The 20,905-nt window shown below is 37.0% G+C and overlaps 2 protein-coding genes across 2 annotated transcripts; both read right to left on the reverse strand.

Annotated features, from left to right (window-relative positions):
* Positions 1-1,352: 1,352 nt before the first annotated feature.
* On the reverse strand, positions 1,353-4,470 carry LOC103324413 (5'-adenylylsulfate reductase 3, chloroplastic-like). Its single transcript, XM_008226467.3, has 4 exons — positions 4,068-4,470; positions 3,772-3,933; positions 3,557-3,683; positions 1,353-2,750 (listed from the first exon to the last, which is right to left on the reverse strand). The coding sequence occupies exons 1-4, from the start codon at positions 4,147-4,149 to the stop codon at positions 1,712-1,714; spliced, it is 1,410 nt and encodes a 469-aa protein (XP_008224689.2). The 5' UTR covers positions 4,150-4,470; the 3' UTR covers positions 1,353-1,711.
* A 760-nt stretch (positions 4,471-5,230) lies between these two features.
* Positions 5,231-8,152, reverse strand: LOC103324412 (5'-adenylylsulfate reductase 3, chloroplastic-like). Its single transcript, XM_008226466.3, has 4 exons — positions 7,667-8,152; positions 7,371-7,532; positions 7,157-7,283; positions 5,231-6,451 (listed from the first exon to the last, which is right to left on the reverse strand). The coding sequence occupies exons 1-4, from the start codon at positions 7,746-7,748 to the stop codon at positions 5,413-5,415; spliced, it is 1,410 nt and encodes a 469-aa protein (XP_008224688.2). The 5' UTR covers positions 7,749-8,152; the 3' UTR covers positions 5,231-5,412.
* Between the last annotated feature and the right edge of the window lie 12,753 nt (positions 8,153-20,905).

Raw genomic sequence — 20,905 nt, forward strand, 5'->3', positions numbered from 1 at the left:
CAAGGCAAATAGTTGAGAAGAAAAGGACATACTTGAAAATAAAAGGACTTTCTGGAGCTGTACTGTAGGGTTGCCACTTGCCAGTTGAGAGTTGAGAAGACAAAAGTAAAAAGAATATAAAACGTGGGTTGGGTTTTGGTTCTTCCTTAACTCTGTAGTCTCTACTTTTGGAATGGTTTTTTGAATTACAGGCTGGCCTTCTGGCTTCTGTCAAGAGTGAATTGGACATTTGGTTACATCACTTGGAATTTGATTCAGGCGAGGAAAATAACAAAAAAGATTACATGGAACAATGCAGTGGTGTGCTGTTAAAATTAGTGTTAAATCATTTGTCTGTGTAGATGTAGAGAGGGGGGAAAGAAAGACATTGCCAGCCAAAAATGGATTGGAAGCACGAGCAACCTCTGTGTTACAGTAGGGGTTAGCAAACAAAACAAAATAATACAGACACAGCAGTATCTACGGTTCACCAGTGAGTCACGAGCTTATACAGCTGAGGCCTCAGGTGGGTCACCAAAACAAATTTTTCTTGTTTTTTTTAAATCTCTACTTTAAAATAGCATGCAGCATTCGTCATTAGAGAACATTCCAAATCATTTCAAACCAGTTCATAAACTATCCAACATTAATCTGATATCTGCTGATGCCTTGCTGCCGACATTGCCGTTGAGCATCTTTGACAAAAGGGATTTTATGATAAAGCTTAAGCTTTATACGTACTGTGAATGAAATGGAAGGTAAATCTTGTTCAACCAACGGATTCTGGGTTTTCTTTCTCAACTGTAACTTGGAAAGCTATGAATATATAAATATATGAAAATGGTTAGAACTCAGAGCGCACAACACAAGACTATTGGCATCTTCTAGTTTCTCTGTCTTCAGACAGACAGCTAATGAAAAGTTGTTTTTATGGATTAAATAATTGAAGAAACAGGACTGGAGGAGAGACATGTTTTATAGAAGAGAGGAGAGGATAAAGAATCTCAAGCAATTTGGAATTGGAATCCTAGGCATTTGCAAGTACAATGTAACCTTTTCGCCAACAATTACATCTTATATCAAAGTTACATCGCAATCTTTAACCAAGTGTAGTGTAGTGGTCATACAAACAAAATACTATAATTAAAATAAGTTTGGACTTAGTTTGAGATGGCGATATGCGCAAGTATCACAGCTCAGGTACTTGCTGTATCTTCTGCACAAGATTGACATGTTGAATTTCTGGGAAATACCATGTTGCAGAATGGGGAAAAGTGTTCTGAGAAATTCATAATTTTCAGTCACGAGAACAGATAAAGCAACTAGGAGAAAGAAAACTGGCTAGTACATCCAGCAATCCGATACAGGAAACAAACAATAAAACCTACGTTTCCCATTTCCAAAATCAGATATCTCATTGTGGACAATCTCTAACCAACAACAAAACAGAAAATAAAAAGTAAAAAAATAAAATATTCAAAAGCCCTACGATGTCCCATAAGGAACTTTGACTAAGGTGAGAATACACTACACCTAACGATTCAGAATTATTCATAGAGAAACATAAATACATTACCAAAAACACAGATTCTAAGTAAAATCAGTGCAATTTATCCAGCTGGTTTGCCAACGAATGTTGACTTCACCTTTCAGGTATGGTGATGAATGGGAGCTTGGGGACTCCGATTCTCCAATACCTTGACTACTTTCTTTAAACATTTCAAAAGTCCGGTTACCGGAGGGCATTGATGAAAGCCATCAATGAATCAACATCCCTCTTCTCTGATGGGTACTTGATTGGCCGAGAAGAGTGTTTGGGGAAGAAAAGTATTGTGGGGAAGCTTCCAAGCTGCAGTTCATTCTGGGCAAACTCCTGCTGCTCACCATCTGCTCTGAACTTCCCTACTTTCACACCACTCCCTGCCAACTTGTCAGCCAGCTCATTGTATGATCCTTCCATTGCCTGGCAGAATGGGCACCATGGTGCATAGAGCACTACAATCCGTGGTATGTGCCGGTTCTCCAGCCTTAACAAATTTTCTATTCCAGTTCGGTTTAAGGTAACTAAATGTTTGGAAGTAAAGATATCAGTTTCAGTGGCAGTGCCATTTGAATGTGCAGCCCCATTACCATTAGATTGGTTTCCCTCTTCCTGTTTAATGTTGCCTTTGTGAAGACCACATTCCTTAGCCTTGGCATCCTCCCACCACCACCTTCCTTCTCTTTCATGTTGCCCTGGTAGGACTGACCTTGTGCATGGCTCACAACCAATTGAGATGTACCCCTTCGAGTGCAGTGAATTCACGGGCACATTCATGGCACGAAGGAAGTCCCATATGTCACGACCTTCAACATTTGCTACTGGGTTCCACTTCACCAGGCTCCCAATCCCACCATCCAGTCCCTCAAAAACAGGGTCGACCTGGACAACTGGAATTTCAGACCTAGTACCTGGAGATTGATCTTTCCTTTGGCCGGTGATCCAGGCACGTAGCCCCTTAAGGGCCCTCCTCAGAGGTCTCACCTTCCTCACACGGCAGCACTCCTGGTGCCCATCCTCGTAGAAAGAGAAGAGCCCTTTGCTCCTTACTAATGCCTGAACTTCAACAGCATCTGGAAACATGTATTCAATGCGGATGCCATAGTGCTTCTCAACTGTGTCAAAGAGTTGATATGTTTCTGGGTTCAGCCTCCCAGTATCCAAGCTGAAAACCCTATAGGGCCTGCCAGTTAAATGTGCATACTCAATCAAAGCAACATCCTCAGCTCCACTGCAAAAACAGAGTTTTTTTGTTACTAACGAAAATAAAATGGCTACTATTCGAGGCCACATTTTAAGCAATCATCAAAAGGCATATACCATGGCAAACTTCTCTCAATTAGCTCAACACATCATAAAAGCTTAATTTCCAGTAACAATATATTGGAAAATCACAACCACCATCTCAAGGAAAGTGAATACTACAACATAGCCGACAGGTGACTCAGTTTAAATTCTCTATTGTTATTTACTATCAGCTAGAGTGCTAGATCTTATCAGCAATCCCACATAAATCTAGATGACAAATAACTATTGCCATAGTTATTTTGATAGTCAAGTCTATAAATGGACACTTACTAGAATCATATTGAGATGAGTACATCTACATCATGACCCCGCATTGCGCATGCATTAATGTAAGTTCAGGATTTTTGTTTTTATTTATTTTTGGTAAAGGATCATATATGGGGAAAATGATTCTTAGGCGGAGGTTTATTGACAATACATTATTACTTTCAATAACGTTCCGCCCTTAATACACAGTTTTCTGATCACCATAACTTATTGAACACTCTTAATACTAAAGGATATTCTCATATCTTTCATGCAATTGCCACACTTACCTACAGCTACCAAATACGGTATTCTTTGATTGCACACAGCCACATAATGCGCTTCAAATGTTTAAGCCCAGATTTAGAAAATAACAACTAACCCAACAGAATGTTGCTCATTAAGTTTTTCAATTATCAATTTTACAAATAATCATCAAAATTAAGTATTAAAGGGAAAACAAAATTGGCCAGAGAGGACCACCTGAAAGCAATGGCAATGTCGTTGCCGAATTTCTCAAGGGCCTTGTCCATAATTTCAAGAGGGGAAGCATTCTCAAGCCCTTTAGCCAATTGCGTAAAATCCTCTGCCTCTACATTCTCAACTGGCTCTGCAAAATTCACCAATTTTCAGTCAAACCCACAACAAATGAATTCCTTGAAATTCTCCAAAAAAATTAACAAATTTCAAATCTTTACCAGGAGCAACAATGGTTGCTGCAAGAGGCACAATTGACTCGTTCAGTTTAGACTGCGCATTTATGGGCTTCACCGAGCTCCATCTTTGAGAAAATGTTACAGCTTGGCTTTGAATTTGGCCGTGGGCTCGACCAACCACCCGAAATGAACCAAATGATGGAGCTGCAAATTCAAAAATGGAAATCCTAACATGTTAATTACATCCCAAATTGAAAGAAAACTAACTAACTTGTCCAGATTTCTCAATTCTGAGTCCAGTCAAAAATGAAAAAGAAAAGCGAATGAAAGGTTTTTACCTTTGAGGTCAGAGGAGGGAGTGGATAGAGAGAAGGTCCGGCCAGAGATCGAAGTAGAAGGAGAAGCAACAGCGAGAGCCATTGACGAATAATTGAGATGAAATTGCTTCTCTGTTTTGCTCTGTGATTTATTCAAATCTCCTGTTTGTGTGTGGAATTGAAGATTAGCAGGTTGTGTTATGTTTATGTAGAGAGGCTATTGAAGGGGCGGCCGTTGAGGTTCATTGAACCTGGACGTTATATCGTACAGGCAATTGGACATGGTAAGTTGGTCTTCCGGTCACGTGGCCGCTTACGATTCGAGGCTTCAATCTAAGGGAGCAGTCATCGCTCTCGTCACGCGGTGTGGGGCCCAGCCCAAGAAAGACCCTGAAGGTGAGACGTGGGATAGAAGAGGAGAGGAGAGAGACTTTTCTCCTGGTCCATTTTCTCAGATTCTTCTGGTCTTTTCCTGCTTTAGTTTCTGGCCAAATGAAAATCTACATTTTTTAATTTTTTTGGCCTTTTACAACAAATTATTTGTTAATTTCTTCATCATCTCCCAACAGATGATTGATGATGGACATGGTCCTCATCTTATGGTCGGTTGCCCTGTGCCGCCCTCTCAATTTTCATACAACCAATTCTTTATGGTTCAAATCAAAACAAAATTCTCCGGTTATACGAGAAATTCCTTCGGTAAGTCTAATGTGAGCTATACAAAAGATTTACACGACAAATTTTCTAATATAAAATACAAAATAGTAAACCCTAACTCATTTTGTTCTAATAAAATTGTGTGAGGCAAGAAATTTGTAGGTAGAGTGGTTAATTGCATCCGAAATTCAATGTTCGGATCCTCTCTTAATATCGCTTGTATAAATTGCGTTACTTAGGAAGTTTTAGAATTACATGAAGAGGCATAAATTATTATTATTTTTTTAAAATACGTATAATGGACAATAAAAAATAGTAATTGGTTTGAATCTTTTGTCCTAAAATAAATAAATAATTATTTCATAGCATGCATCATGGATTCATGGTAGCTTTTATTTAAATATGGAAAATATGGAACCCCCCTCCCCTCCCATTTTGGAATCTTTTGTATTTTTTGAAGCCCTACGATGTCCCATAAGGAACTTTGACTAAGGTGAGAATACACTACGCCTAACGATTCAGAAATATTCACAGAGAAACATAAATACATTTCCAAAAACACAGATTCTAGGTAAAATCAGTGCAATTTATCCAGCTGGTTTGCCAACGAATGTTGACTTCACCTTTTAGGTATGGTGATGAATGGGAGCTTGGGGACTTCGATTCTCTAATACCTTGACTACTTTCTTTAAACATTTCAAAAGTCCGGTTACCGGAGGGCATTGATGAAAGCCAACAATGAATCAACATCCCTCTTCTCTGATGGGTACTTGATTGGCCGAGAAGAGTGTTTGGGGAAGAAGAGTATTGTGGGGAAGCTTCCAAGCTGCAGTTCATTCTGGGCAAACTCCTTCTGATCACCATCTGCTCTGAACTTCCCTACTTTCACACCACTCCCTGCCAACTTGTCAGCCAGCTCAATGTATGATCCTTCCATTGCCTGGCAGAATTGGCACCATGGTGCATAGAGCACTACAATCCATGGTTCGTGCCGGTTCTCCAGCCTTGCCAAATTTTCTATTCCAGTCCGGCTTAAGGTAACTAAATTTTGGGAAGTAAAGATATCAGTTTCAGTGGCAGTGCCATTTGAATGTGCAGCCCCATTACCATTAGATTGGTTTCCCTCTTCCTGTTTAATGTTGCCTTTGTGAAGACCACATTCCTTAGCCTTGGCATCCTCCCACCACCACCTTCCTTCTCTTTCATGTTGCCCTGGTAGGACTGACCTTGTGCATGGCTCACAACCAATTGAGATGTACCCATTCGAGTGCAGTGAATTCACGGGCACATTCATGGCACGAAGGAAGTCCCATATGTCACGACCTTCAACATTTGCTACTGGGTTCCACTTCACCAGGCTCCCAATCCCACCATCCAGTCCCTCAAAAACAGGGTCGACCTGGACAACCGGAATTTCAGACCTTGTACCTGGAGATTGATCTTTCCTTTGGCCGGTGATCCAGGCACGTAGCCCCTTAAGGGCCCTCCTCAGAGGTCTCACCTTCCTCACGCGGCAGCACTCCTGGTGCCCATCCTCGTAGAAAGAGAAGAGCCCTTTGCTCCTTACTAATGCCTGAACTTCAACAGCATCTGGAAACATGTATTCAATGCGGATGCCATAGTGCTTCTCAACTGTGTCAAAGAATTGATATGTTTCTGGGTTCAGCCTCCCAGTATCCAAGCTGAAAACCCTATAGGGCCTGCCAGTTAAATGTGCATACTCAATCAAAGCAACATCCTCAGCTCCACTGCAGAAACAGAATTTTTTCGTTACTAACGAAAATAAAATGGCTACTATTCGAGGCCACATTTTAAGCAATCATCAAAAGGCATATACCATGGCAAACTTCTCTCAATTAGCTCAACACATCATAAAAGCTTAATTTCCAGTAACAATATATTGGAAAATCACAACCACCATCTCAAGGAAAGTGAATACTACACATCATAGTTATTTTGATAGTCAAGCCTATAAATGGACACTTACTACTATTACTAGATTCATATTGAGATGAGTACATCTACATCATGACCCCGCATTGCGCATGCATTAATGTAAGTTCGGCATTATTTATATATTTTTTTTTGGTAAAGGATCGTATATGGGAAAAATGATTCTTCAGGCGGAGGTTTATTGACAATACATTATTACTTTCAAAAACGTTCCGCCCTTAGTATACAGTTTTCTGATCACCATAACTTATTGAACACTCTTAATACTAAGGATATTCTCATATCTTTCATGCAATTGCCACACTCACCTACAGCTACCAAATAAGGTATTCTTTGATTGCACACAGCCACATAATGCGCTTCAAATGTTTAAGCCCAGATTTAGAAAATAACAACTAACCCAACAGAATGTTGCTCATTAAGTTTTTCAATATCAATTTTACAAATAATCATCAACATTAAGTAGTAAAGGGAAAACAAAATTGGAGAGAGAGGACCACCTGAAAGCAATGGCAATGTCGTTGCCGAATTTCTCAAGGGCCTTGTCCATAATTTCAAGAGGGGAAGCATTCTCAAGCCCTTTAGCCAATTGCGTAAAATCCTCTGCCTCTACTTTCTCAACTACCTCTGCAAAATTCACCAATTTTCAGTCAAACCCACAACAAATGAATTCCCAGAAATTCTCCAAAAAAATAACGAACTTCAAATATTTACCAGGAGCAACGATGGTTGCTGCAAGAGGCACAATTGACTCGTTCCGTTTAGACTGCGCATTTATGGGCTTCACCGAGCTCCGTCTTTGAGAAAATGTTACAGCTTGGCTTTGAATTTGGCCGTGGGCTCGATCAACCACCCGAAATGAACCAACTGGTGGAGCTGCAAATTCAAAAATGGGAACCCTAACATGTTAATTACATCCCAAATTGAAAGAAAACTAACTAACTTGTCCAGATTTCTCAATTCTGAGTCCAGTCAAAAATGAAAAAGAAAAGCGAATGAAAGGTTTTTACCTTTGAGGTCAGAGGAGGGAGTGGATAGAGAGAAGGTCCGGCCAGAGATCGAAGTAGAAGGAGAAGCAACAGCGAGAGCCATTGACGAATAATTGAGATGAAATTTCTTCTCTGTTTTGCTCTGTGATTTATTCAAATCTCCTGTTTGTGTGCGGAATTGAAGATTAGCAGGTTGTGTTATGTTTATATAGAGAGAGGCTATTAAAGGGGCGGCCTTTGAGGTTCATTGAACCTGGACGTTATATCGTACAGGCAACTGGGCATGGTAAGTTGGTCTTCCGGTCACGTGGCCGCACGATTCAGGCTTCAATTTAAGGGAGCAGTCATCGCTTTCGTCACGCGGTGTGGGGCCCAGCCCAAGAGAGACCCTGAAGGTGAGACGTAAAGGGACAGAAGAGGAGAGGAGAGAGACTTTTCTCCTGGTCCATTCTCAGATTCTTCTGGTCTCTTCCTGCTTTAGTTTCTGGCCAAATGAAAATCTACATTAGTTTTTTTATTTTTTGGCCTTTTACAACAAATTATTTGTGAATTTCTTCATCATCTCCCCAAAGATGATTGGTGATGGACATGGACCTCACCTTATGGTTGGTTGCCCTTTGCCGCCCTCTCAATTTTCATACAACCAATTCTTTATGGTTCATATCAAAACAAAATTCTCTTGTTATACGAGAAATTCCTTCGATAAGTCTAATGTGAGCTATACAAAAGATTTACACGACGAATTTTCTAATATAAAATAGTAAACCCTAACTCATTTTGTTCTAATAAAATTATGAGGTAAGGAATTTATAGGTAGAGTGGTTAATCGCATTCGAAATTCAATGTTCGGATCTTCCTCTAATATCGTTTGTATAAATTGTATTACTTATGAAATTTTGAAATTACATAAAGAGGCATAAATTATTATTATTATTTTTTTAAAATACGTATAATGGACAATAAAAAGTAGTAATTGGTTTGAATATTTTGTCCTAAAATAAATAAATAAATAATTATTTCATAGCATGCATCATGGATTCATGGTAGCTTTTTTTTAAAAATGGAAAATATGGAACCCCCCTCCCCTCCCATTTTGGAATCTTTTGTCCTGAAATAATTAAGGAATTATTTGCTAGCATGCATCATGGTGGGTTGATGGTATATTCTATTATTCTATTAGAGTGGGTGCAATAATCATGGCTGACAACATCGTATGGTATTTTTTGAAGGGCAGACGACAGAAAGTTTGGTGCTGTTTCGTGCGAAACATCACAACAATACCGTGCCGTTTTGTGTCTAATGCATATGATTTAGCCTTGATGTAACTTTTGAATGTATTACTTTAATTTAATTCAATGACCGTAATATATATATATATATATATATATTTATTAATTAAATGAGAATAATATGGTAAATTCATATTTTTTATATTAAAAAAATTAAAATTAAAAATAAATAAGATAATAGATCATACTTTTATGAAATATAACTACCCATATTATCTTTTTTTAATTCTAAAAATAAAATATAAAATATAAAATATAAAACCAATTGGCACATGCGTGTGCAAAGCTAATATATATAAAGAAAAACAGAGAATGGTAAAATATTCAAAATATCAAAAATGTCATTGGTTACCTTCAAAGTAAATTTAGGTTTTAGCAAAAAAAAATTTCACTTTTGGAAAAAGCCAAAACTTTTTCAAAAAGAAAAAACCTCTCAACTTTCAAATCAAAGCATGCAAATGTAAAGGATTCCTTAAGAAATCAAAAATAAATAAGGACAAATTTGTCATTTTGGCTTCTTTTAAAAAATTTCTCTCTCCTTTGTCTTTTTACAAAATCTCCCTTAATTCAAACATTAAGAACTGAAATTATTAATTAAATGAGGATAATATGGTAAATTCATATTTTTTTCATATTAAAACAATTAAAAATAAAAACAAAATCAGACTATAAGTCCTATTTTTGTGAAACATAACTACTCATATTATATTTTCTTAACTCTAAAAATAAAATATAAAATAAAACCAATTGGCACATGAGTGAGCATGTGCCAAGAGACTAGTTAAAGATAAAGCGAACAATGATTTGAGCCATGATTTGTGCAAAATTATTTATTTTTTTATAACCTTTTAAATTTAATAATAGGTGGTAATGTAATGCAACTGACATGAAAACAACCTAATCAATCATGTAGATTTAATTGATAATATTGTTTTTTTATTTATTAAAAACCTTTATTATTTTAAACAAGCTATATTTAATTATTTAATTTATCATATATCTGGGTATTGAATTGGAAGAAAAATTTGAAAAGAAAACAAGAATTGTTGAACGGAGGAGAATGAAGGAAAGGAGGGAATTTTGACTTTGGTAAGTTGGTTTGTGGCCGACTGGCCGCTAATAACTTGGAATGGTATGCGCCAACGCGGGTCCGCTCTAATAATTTTATGTGGTGGGCATCAAATAAGCACCAGCCGGTGGCCACAGCCAACAACTTTGACCTTTTTTTTTTCTTTCTAATAGAAAATGCGATAGTATATAAGTGGTGTACTACTCATTGTATTAATCATTGAGTGAATACAAAAACATCCCTTCTAATACTGTTACACGCACGAGAGAAGCGTGTGTCTTTCCCCCTTCTTGAGAGTCTGAAAAATATTTCCATGGTTGTATGGTTTGTTGGTCGATATGCAATTAGTCTAATTGTGGTTGGACCAAGAAATACATGGTTCATAGTATATATGAATGAAGGGATCAATTTACGCATTTGGATAGTATTGAAAATGATATAATTATAAGAGTGAATGGAAAAGAAAGACTCTAGGAGTAAGAGTAAGTGATTCGGTGTAACGAGTGAGTTTTTACTAATATATAATTACGATGAGGTGTAATACATATTCGAACTCTTGGAAACCCTATAATTTACCCTATCCGTTAGCCAACTCATTAGTTAATTTGTTAAATGCTAATGTGGCATTTATGAGACCCATTTTTTAATTGATATGGACTCCACATAAAAATAAAATAAATAAAAAACAATAAAAGAAAAGAAAAAACAATAAAAATAGTGAAGCTGGGGAAGCGATGATGTGTCAATACGCAACTCAATCATTGATGCTATTTTCATTATATAAGACTGAGAGTAGTGACTAATAACCAGGGGCGGAGGCACGTAGGGACCAGTGCAGTCACTAGCCCCCACTCAACTTTTTTTCTTTCTTTTAAAATGTAATATGTATTGCTGTTATTGAATAATCTATATGAATTAATATGTTTATTTTATCACGTGGGCCAGTAGCCAAACCCTGTTTTCCTTTCCACCAAGCGTAAGCCACTTTCTTTTCCTTTTTCCAAAGGTTTATGGCTCTTATTATTATATATTTACTCTTCTAAAAAAATTGATAAAATCCTAACCCATTTTTCTCCTTTCTTGGAGATACACAAGCAACAAAGCAGACTTTCTCAAGGCACTGCCTGTGAGTTCTTCTCTCAAACTCCATATTAAACTATCAAGTTTTAATTAGGTTAATTTATTCAATTAAAGTTTTTTTAGCAGTTCTCTTTTTTATTTTTTTCTTTCTTTATTTATTTTTAGTTCATAACATTTTGATTTTTTTCTTTTTATTGATTTTAATAGATCTTCAATTTATGTATAAATGATTGCTTCGTTGCATATATTGAGAGAGACATTTTCAATAGTATAGATGACGAGATTGTTATGCAATGATTTCAAAATATGAAAACTCGTCAAGAACAATGATGATTGTAATGAATACATAATATGATTTTTGATGTCTTGGTATGTTTTGTGAGTTCAAATTTTTTATTGTTTATATTTTGTGAGAGGCCCCCACACACATGAAATTCAGCCACTGCTAATAACCACTCCTCAAAAAAGTTGAGTACCCTATTCATCAGTACTGATATACAACAATTATTTTCCTTAATTGATTAGCTCATCACATCTCTCTACTATAATATTGGACACGTACGTACATACCTATGTAGTCACACATTCAATCGATAAATGGATATGTGTGAGCATGACGTACCTATTATGTAAGAAACATAGGATAAGAGGCTTCTCATCATTATGTGCATTTTACTACCTTATTATTATTGTTATTTGACAATTAATTAATATATTATATATGTATGCCTTCCCTTCCTCACTTATTTTTGCTGTGACCAACCAATTAACAGATATACAAGTGAAGTGAATACATCATGTCTGTACTCTGTACATGTATTAAATGAAAGAAGTTGGCCAAAAAACAAAATTAGCTCTGCCGACGAAATTTTGTCAGGAGAGATTTTAAAAAATAAAAATAAATATAAACTTAGTATCTTAATGTTTGTATTAACCAAGGGCATTTTCTAGTATTTTAAATGTTTCACCATTCTCTGTCTTTTGCTTTATATATATAGATTAAATATTTTAATTAACTCCACAAATTATATTATTTAATAAATAGCAATATATATTTTTTTAATTTTTTCTTTAATAAAATATTTAAATACTAAATATTTACTGAGTAAATAATAATTAAAACATAACTACTAATTAAAGTAATTTAAAAAGAGAAATCCAGATTTTGCTATTTAAAGGGTATAGCCGGGCGGCTATAACTTTTTAAAATATTATATTTAAAGGTTTCTACAGTTTCTTCTGCTTGTCGTACCATTATTAATCATGTGTGTGCCTCTAGTACTTTAGCCAAGGGTCATATGTCGAATAAGGTGCGTGACTTGTGTACTGTTTGTTCCTTTGGGGTGCGTTGTAGACTCAACCCCAATCCCAAAATTATTGAGGTTACGTGACATCCCCCTTGCTTTGGTTCGGTCAAAATTAATACTGATAGCACTCACAAAAGTGGCTTTGGTAAAGCACGTAGTGGTGGTGTATTTCGAGATTATCATGGTTGTGTACTTAGAGCATTTTGCTCCAATTTAGATGTTCCTAGTGCAGTACATGTTGAAGTTTTAGATGTCATCAAGGCCATTAAGCTTGCTTGGCTTCATGCTTGGCATATTGTTTGGATTGAAACTGATCGTTATTAGTTACTCAATTCTTTCGCTCTCCTCATTTGGTCCCTTGGCACTTGCGGGTTGACTTGCAGAATTGCTTGCATCGTTTCCAGCACATGTTGTTTAAGATTTCTCATATATTTCGTGAGGGTAATCATGGAGTTGATGCTTTGGCAAATCATGATGTTCAGGGCTCTGGTTTCACATGGTGGGACACTGCACCTTCATTTATTTTGTCTTTGTCATCGGGACCAGCTGGGCATGCCCAGTTACCGTTTTACTTAGTCTCTTTTTGTTTACTCCTTCAGAGTTTTAGTTTCTTGGGTCTGCATGTTGCTGTGCCTTTATGTCATTGTCTTTCTTTTCTACAGGGTTTTGGTTTGGTACCGCTACTGTACTTGTTTTCTTTATATGTTTCTTTTATATTAATAAAATTATGATCAAGGGGATGGGTGGGGGGCTTCCGGAATGTGTTGGTCCCTTCTTTGAGGGTTGTGGTGTTGGAGAGTTTATTTAGTTAATTTTTGTCCATCTTAATCTTCTCTTCTTTCAACCTTTTCACGTTTATCTTGAGCTTTGGATTTATGTTAAGAGTTTTTATATTAAAACCCCGCACTTCTCTTTGTTCACCTCATATTCTAAGTTCACCCCAACTTCTAATTTAAAATTTCACAATTTCTAAGAAAACCCCAAACTATCCCTAAATACACACCCAACAGAAAAATAAAATAAAATAAAAAACACATCAGCCCCACACCCCACACTCCATACCCCGCTATCTTGCCCCTCACCATGCATGGATGAATAAATGACTATGGTTGTGTGAATTTAGTTTTGTTGATTTGACTGAATTTTGAGCTTGTATGGCTGAGAAGTTATGCAAATTTTTACAGTTTGATTCAGTTGTTCATATGTGCATTGTTGTGTTGTTCACTAAAATCCCTAATTCTGATGTTCTAAGGCATCATGGTTTTGCCTGCATTGCAACAATTGGTGCATGAGGTGCATGAGACTTATGCTGATTTCGATTTCTCTGCTATAGTTGGAGTGAAACAGTTTTGTTCCTAACTCTTCCCTAGTCTGCTGCTGTAATTCATGTACAGCAGAAGACTGATTTAGCTAGCCACATTGAGAATGTTGACAATTAGAACTTCAGCATGTTGGCAATTACAAGTTTTAGCCCTTCAATTAGTCATATCAGTTTATCTTTGCATCTCCTCTTCCTTTGGTTTCTTTCACTAGAAGCAGTTGGGTTGTTGTTGTTCGTAAGTCTTGGCACTTAAAGAAGAAAAAAACTGAATATATGAACTCAAACTAAATGCTTGGTTTCTTATTGTCCCTGCCTTGAAATTCTGTTTCTATCAGATACATAGATTCTAGTTGTCTATGGAGATAAATTAAGTCTAGTTTTGTTGTCTTCCCCAGGCCATGGTTTCAGGAATAAAATCTCACTCCACATCCGCTAGCACTTTCTCAAGCAATAGGGTGTAGAGGAGTTAGTGTTTTTCTAAAACTTAATATGAAGAGTGATGAGGGTTGAGTGTGTATAAATGTACTATGATTAAGTATTCAGTTGGATGACCTTTTTTTGTCTTTTTACACAATAATAAAACTTAAGAGCTTAATGATTTAAGTATTGGGGTGAACAAAGAAAAGTGTGGGGTTTAAATAGAAAGATTATATTTTAATATTCTTCATCACAAAGAATATTTAAAGGTTTCCATCCACCCCATCATTATTTTATTCTTCTTTGAATCAACTCACTTGTGATGAAGTCCCTCCATTGATGAAGTGAAACTTGATTAGCAGCTACAAAATTTCTTCTCCGAACATGCCTTGAAGCATAATAAACTGGGAATGCTAAGTTGATCTAAGTGCTGGCAATTTCGGATATGTTGTTCTCCACATAAGTAGGAACAACATTCATGAAGAACTTAATTCCATTTGAGCAATAGAAAATCTGATTTAGCATGGTTGCAACTGACTGGTCGTCACAGACTGCTGTCACGAACAGAAATCATGATTCCTGAAGATTCAATACTTGTGAAAATGACGCCAAATTCGGATATGTTGCAGTAGACATCCAAATGAACAACTTTCATGAAGAACAAATTTTCATTTGAGGACTGGAAGCTGGCCTGAATTGCCACTGTTTTCAGCTTTCACTGTTGCTGGAATGCTTCTGATGTTTGATGTCTCAAGGATTTGGCATTTATCCAAATGATCTCAAATTTGGATATGTTGCAGTAGAGATTCTAATGAAAAACTTCCATGAAGAAAGACAATTCATTAGAGCATTGGAATTAGGCCTTAATCAGGCCCGAATTGAGCACTATAATCATTTTGCTAGCGCTGTGCATCTGGTGTTTTCAGCTCTTAGGATTCCACATTTGTCCGAATAAACCAAAATTTGGATATGTTGCAGTAGACATATAGAGATGAATCATGAAGGATGAAACTTGATTTGAGAGCTGAAAGTTGAAATTTGGGCCCACTTCAACTGACTGCAGCAATGCATGTCTAGCCATATTTTGGCCGTTTTGATGTTCATGGAACATTATCTTCCATTTTAGGCAAAAATACGATTTTTGGTAAAAACAATACCATTCCCATGTTTATCAACGGAACAGCTCCAGCCATTCTTTCGCACTCATTAGCATTGAACAAAGAGTATCAACCGGACATCTCAGAAGGTTTTCCATCTTTATCAATGAAACAGTTCCTGCTATTTTAACAACAAAACAATAAAAATAAAATATATGCACCAACACTTCTAGTTGTAAAGGAATTTTGATCATGCATCAGGGGAAAGCCTACAAGTTCAAAGCTTAGTTGCTTGAACTGGAACAAGTTTACGAAAAACCATATAGCTAGTACTGATTATGAGGGAATAGTAACAGTTTGGGATGTAAATACTCGGAAAGTATGTGATGTTACTTACACATTCTGATTTTTTGTGTGTGATTTGAATTTGTGTACTCATTCCCTCAACCTTCAATTTTGTTGCTCATGCTTAAATTTTCCGACAGAGTGTCATGGAATATGAAGAACATGAAAAAGGTGTGCTTAGAGTGTTTGATTTTTCATGCACAGAGCGCACGAGGCTTGTATCTCATAGTGATGATTGTAAGGTAGTCTCAAAATCTTTAAAATCTTCAACCAAGTCTTGTATTATGCTTCGGTGATATGAAATGTAATGCAGTACCTGTTTCTTTTTGGAAAAGCAAAGAAACGTTATGCTGCACACTATATTCTATTTCTTCTATTATTTATTAAAGAGTTATTTACACCAACACCCCCTAAGGGGTAAAATGATATACTCACTATTTGCAAGTGACTATTCCTAGTGGGTATAGTCGAGATGTTGTTAACTATGCTACTAAATTTTTTGTATGCTTGACTTAAAGCTGGCTGGTTTAGGCTACTCGAATACGTAATATACGCTTATATCTGGTTTATTTAGTATATGCAAGTTTGCATATACAGGATGCTAAATTGATGCGTTATGGGTGTAGTATCTGTTCTTGTATTTCAGCAGGGAGAAAATAAATATGTTAATTTTGCAAGAAAAAATTAATGGATTCAGAGAAATATTGATATGTCCTTCCTTGTGTAGTTTTGACGATACATATTGGTTGTCGAATTGTTTAGTATGTTTTAGCAATCCCAATAATTGTGGTGTATGCTTGAGTTAAGGTTTGGCTAACAATACTTAAATATTAGATGCCCCACACATTGGCTGCCCTCACAGTTTTACCACCTACCCCAGCTGTAATTTAAGCGGACTATTTAAAATGATGCTGTGCTTTCAGCTTTTTTGGTGCTCAAGGAATGTTCATTGAAGACTAACTATGCAGTCCTCTATTCTCTGTATAACAAGCAGGTAAAAGTTTGGTGCACACGGCAGGAAAGGAAACTAGCTAGTGTTCTTGACATTGATATGAAAGCGTACATAAGTATAATATTTTATCTATAGCAACTGCATTGCAGTACATATTACATGAATCGTATCTGTACGTAAACTTTGAAAGTATGATATTGGTCCCCTGTTGATTATCTTGCATGAGACTAAATCCATTTAGAGTAAAATGCACCTAATTCTGGTACCCCTATGAACTTCAATCCATTTCATTGGCCACTTCTCCAGTATGAATTTGACCCAATTCCAAAGAAAAACTTGTGGTGGCAACCCAGCAGTAACTCCATTACAAATGTTCCAGATGATGGATCATTTGCAGATTTCTTCGAATCCAAGAAGCATCTCTCTCCAGTTTTGGTGTTCAATCCTATCATCATTTCAGGTAAGAAAGTATCAGAGGGATAATCAAAGCTTTCGCAAAAGATTCCTCCAGATATATGATCTCTCAAAATGAAGTTTCCGGAGTCTAAAAGCACTAGGCGGGCTGCACGCATGGGTGTAACGCCTAGAGGAGTAATCCGGGGCCCATCTCTTCTTTTGTTTTTTTTCTTCAACATATAAATGCAATTTTCCTTCTCAAACCCTAACTCTAACAAGAGCCGTCTTCCAGCCCCTGTCTCTCGCTCAGACTTCTTCTTCAATCCCCATCTCTCTGTCTCTCGCTCATAGCACCATCGTGATCTCTTCCCTGACCTTGGAGATTCCAAAATGGCTTTTTTTTTTCTAGGCGCAGCGCCCTCCTAGCCCGCCTGCCTAGACCACCTAGCGACCGCCTAGCCTGCCTAGCTAGCCTAGCCCCAGCCTAGCCAGCCTAGCCCCTGCCCAGAATATAGAGATCTTGGCCACCATCTGCATATACCGTCATGTCGCCCGCCTACACCGCCTAGACTGCCTAGAGGCCGCCTAGCGACTGCCTCGACCGCCTAGCGAGCCTAGCCCCCACCTAGAACGTAGAGATCTTGGCCACCATCTCTATTCTGTGTGTTGGTTGTAGTTGTGTTGCTTGAAGAAACATAGCCCATATTCAGGGACTATGTTAGATGCATTCTCTGCATAAATATTTGGTTCTAGTCTTGGTAGTTGGGTTAAAGGATTATATGCATATTTTTATCAGAGGATGGATGATTCTGATCTAAGCTAAGGGTATTCTAATAATTTGTTTCCCCCTGTGTGCAGTCTTGCAAACGTTGATCCTATTGAAATTGCCAGAAATATTGCAGAGTTAAACCCAGAAACTACCCTCGATAAGCATTAAGTTTAGTTATATCACTACATATTGACTTTTGTAATCTAAGCTCTATGTGGGGTTTCTTATCGTTCATTCATATTCTTTTGATATTTGCACTTGTGGTAGTTTCAAAGACCTTTACAACAGCCGAAACTATGTTGAATGCTCGAACCCTTAGGGAATGGATTTCATCTTCTCTCAGGTTAGTGCAGTGCCAACATTTCTACAAGTATATGAACAGGGTTGCTTCAGTTCAGGATTTGCTTGGGTTAATTTAAACAAACGTGAATGAACTTGGGAGTGGGTGGAATGAATCATATTTGGAATAGCTTAATAATTTTATGATTGAATAAATTTAGTAATTTTATAATTGAATAAATTTAGTAATCAAGATGGTATCATGGAGTGAAGGTTATTATGTCTTTGTAGTTAAGTATATACAGTTGAAATATTTTATTTACAGAGTATAGCCGCGCGGCTATACGTTTGAAAAATTCTATTTAGAGAGTATAGCCGATCGGCTATACGTTTGAAAATTTCTATTCCAATGGTATTGCCGGAAGGCTATACCATTGAAACACTCTATTAACAGTGTTTAGCCGCGCGGCTATACGTTCAAAATTTCTATTTACAGTGTATAGCCGATCGGCTATACGTTCAAAATTTCTATTTACAGGGTATAGCCTATCGGCTATACGTTTGAAATTTCTATTTAGACAGTATCGCCTACCGGCTATACTGTTGAAAGTTTCTATTTATCAAGTATTGCCACGTGACTACACTATTGAAATATTTTATTTGTAGGGTATAGCCCTGCGGCTATATCATTGAAATATTCTATTCTTTAAAGATAATTCCACATTGCACCAACAATAAAAATATGAATTTATATTTGCCGGATTAGACCTCTCCCGAAAAAATTTCTTTGGAAGAGGTTTCTTTTAAGAAGAAATAATATACTTAGTATGTTTAAGTCAATAGATTTTTTTTTTAAAACTTTCTTTTTATTAATTAAATCATATCTTACTTAGCCTTATTTAATTACTTTCATTAGTAATTATATTTTAATTATTATTTCTTTAGTGAATAGTTAGTATTGATTATTTTAATTAACTTTAAAAATTATATTACTTAATAAATAGTATTTATTATTTTTTAAATTTTTTTCTTTGATAAAATATTTAAATACTAATTATTCACTAGGTAAATAATAATTAAAACATAACTACTAATTAAAGTAATTAAAGTAGTTAAAGATGGTCCCAAATACTGAGTTTTGGTACCTCGAATCCATTCCATGTCTGGTGATGTCAAATTGATGAGTGAAAAAGAGAGCACAAAAAATGAAAACGAAAATTGAAAACTAAAACCACTTTCAAATTGTTTTAAAAAATAAGGGTAATTTTGATAACTTGATTTCACCTTTTTGAAAACCAAAATGGCGTTTTTTTTTCTATGCGCAGCGCCCGCCTAGCGCCCGCCTAGACCGCCTAGAGACCGCCTAGCCCTCCTAGCCCGCCTAGCGAGCCTAGCCCCAGCCTAGCCCCCACCCAGAACATAGAGATCTTGGCCACCATCTGCATATACCCTCATGTCGCCCGCCTAGACCGCCTAGAGGCCGCCTAGCCACCGCCTAGATCATCTAGCGAGCCTAGCCCCAGCCTAGCCCACCTAGCGATCGCCTAGACCGCCTAGCGAGCCTAGCCCCAGCCTAGCCCGCCTAGAACATTGAGATCTTGGCCACCATCTGCATATACCCTCATGTCCCAAAGGAAAATCTCCGGGAAGCCATGGTGATCTAGTTTGATAGAAAAGCCCCCTGTTGATGGGTCCTCTGATCTTTTCCACGAGGTCAAGTACCTGTTTAAACATGTGCTCAACTTCCATCCGAGCTTCATAGCTGGAAGCAGAATGTGTGTGGGATAATCAAAGCTCTGCCAGAAAAATGTTTGGCTGTTTTCGGTTCCTTCTTTGATCACAAGATTGCCTATATCCAAAAGCAGGACATTTGGTCTCAAAACTTGGGTGTGATTGGAGGACCAAGTGACATTTCCAGATGGATCAAGAAGGACAATGTTTCCATGTTCACCAGTCATCAAAAGAGCTCCTGATGAATTTGAAAGTGGGGTGTCTATGTTGGTCACCCAAACAACTGTTCTGTTTTGGACATTTTTGTACCATATACATGCCCAATTAAGTACCAGCCTGAAATATTGCCTGGCTTGAAGAAACCCAACTCAAAGACTTCACAGGGGGAGACAATGGTCATGTTTCCTTCGACAATTAATTAATATATTATAAATATTGTATATGTATGCCTTGCCTTCCTCACTTATTTTTGCTGTGACCAACCAATTAACAGATGTACAAGTGAAGTGAATACATCATGTCTGTACTCTGTACATGCATTTGAGTGCGAGAGATTGGCTCCTCAAATTATACAATAATTAATTAATTAATAATGTCAGTTTCCTCATTAACATCGGCTTGCCATAATGCCATTGCCAAGCGTAATGTATTTCCATTTCCTAATTAGACGGGGGATGTTTTGCTGAACCCGTAATTGGAGGGCATGATTATTCTTGCAAATTAAGGTGCTTTGTCAAGAAGATCCTGGTCAAGCTATCTCCTTTTTAAAAGCTTGCTGTCCAATGAATTCATGTCACTTGATCATCCGTTCCATGAATCCATGATGATGATTATATTCGTAATCCTACCTCACCAAGCTTACATTATATTTAAACAATATGACTACAAAGAAAATGTTGCTGCCCCATACAATATACTATTTACATAAATATAGGTAAGGTGGAGGTGGACCCATAAACTAAGCAATCTCTGTGCCTAGTCCTAGACTTTGCAGTTCAAGTTGCAGCACCACCTCTATTAATAATCATGAATCCCACGATGAGTCTCTGGATCATGACTCCATCGCTTATGCTGCTGGTGAAGATGAAGGGGAATCGCCAACTATACAAGAAGAAGAAGAAGATGACAACAGGAAGAACATAAAAATGGGGCTCTGTTGCAGGCAGAAGAAATACCTCAAGCTTTTAGTGCAGAAGAAAAAGGAGGAG

Source organism: Prunus mume, linkage group LG3 (genome assembly GCF_029339155.1).
Source record: "Prunus mume cultivar Tortuosa linkage group LG3, ASM2933915v1, whole genome shotgun sequence".
NCBI classification, from domain to species: domain Eukaryota; kingdom Viridiplantae; phylum Streptophyta; class Magnoliopsida; order Rosales; family Rosaceae; genus Prunus; species Prunus mume.

Coding starts and splice junctions, on each gene's coding strand:
- LOC103324413 (XM_008226467.3), bottom strand. CDS start 4,149: ATGGCTCTCGCTGTTGCTTCTCCTTCTACTTCGATCTCTGGCCGGACC. Junction 3,934..4,067: donor TCCCTCCTCTGACCTCAAAG/GTAAAAACCTTT, acceptor TTGAATTTGCAG/CTCCATCATTTGGTTCATTT. Junction 3,684..3,771: donor AGCAACCATTGTTGCTCCTG/GTAAAGATTTGA, acceptor TGAATTTTGCAG/AGCCAGTTGAGAATGTAGAG.
- LOC103324412 (XM_008226466.3), bottom strand. CDS start 7,748: ATGGCTCTCGCTGTTGCTTCTCCTTCTACTTCGATCTCTGGCCGGACC. Junction 7,533..7,666: donor TCCCTCCTCTGACCTCAAAG/GTAAAAACCTTT, acceptor TTGAATTTGCAG/CTCCACCAGTTGGTTCATTT. Junction 7,284..7,370: donor AGCAACCATCGTTGCTCCTG/GTAAATATTTGA, acceptor TGAATTTTGCAG/AGGTAGTTGAGAAAGTAGAG.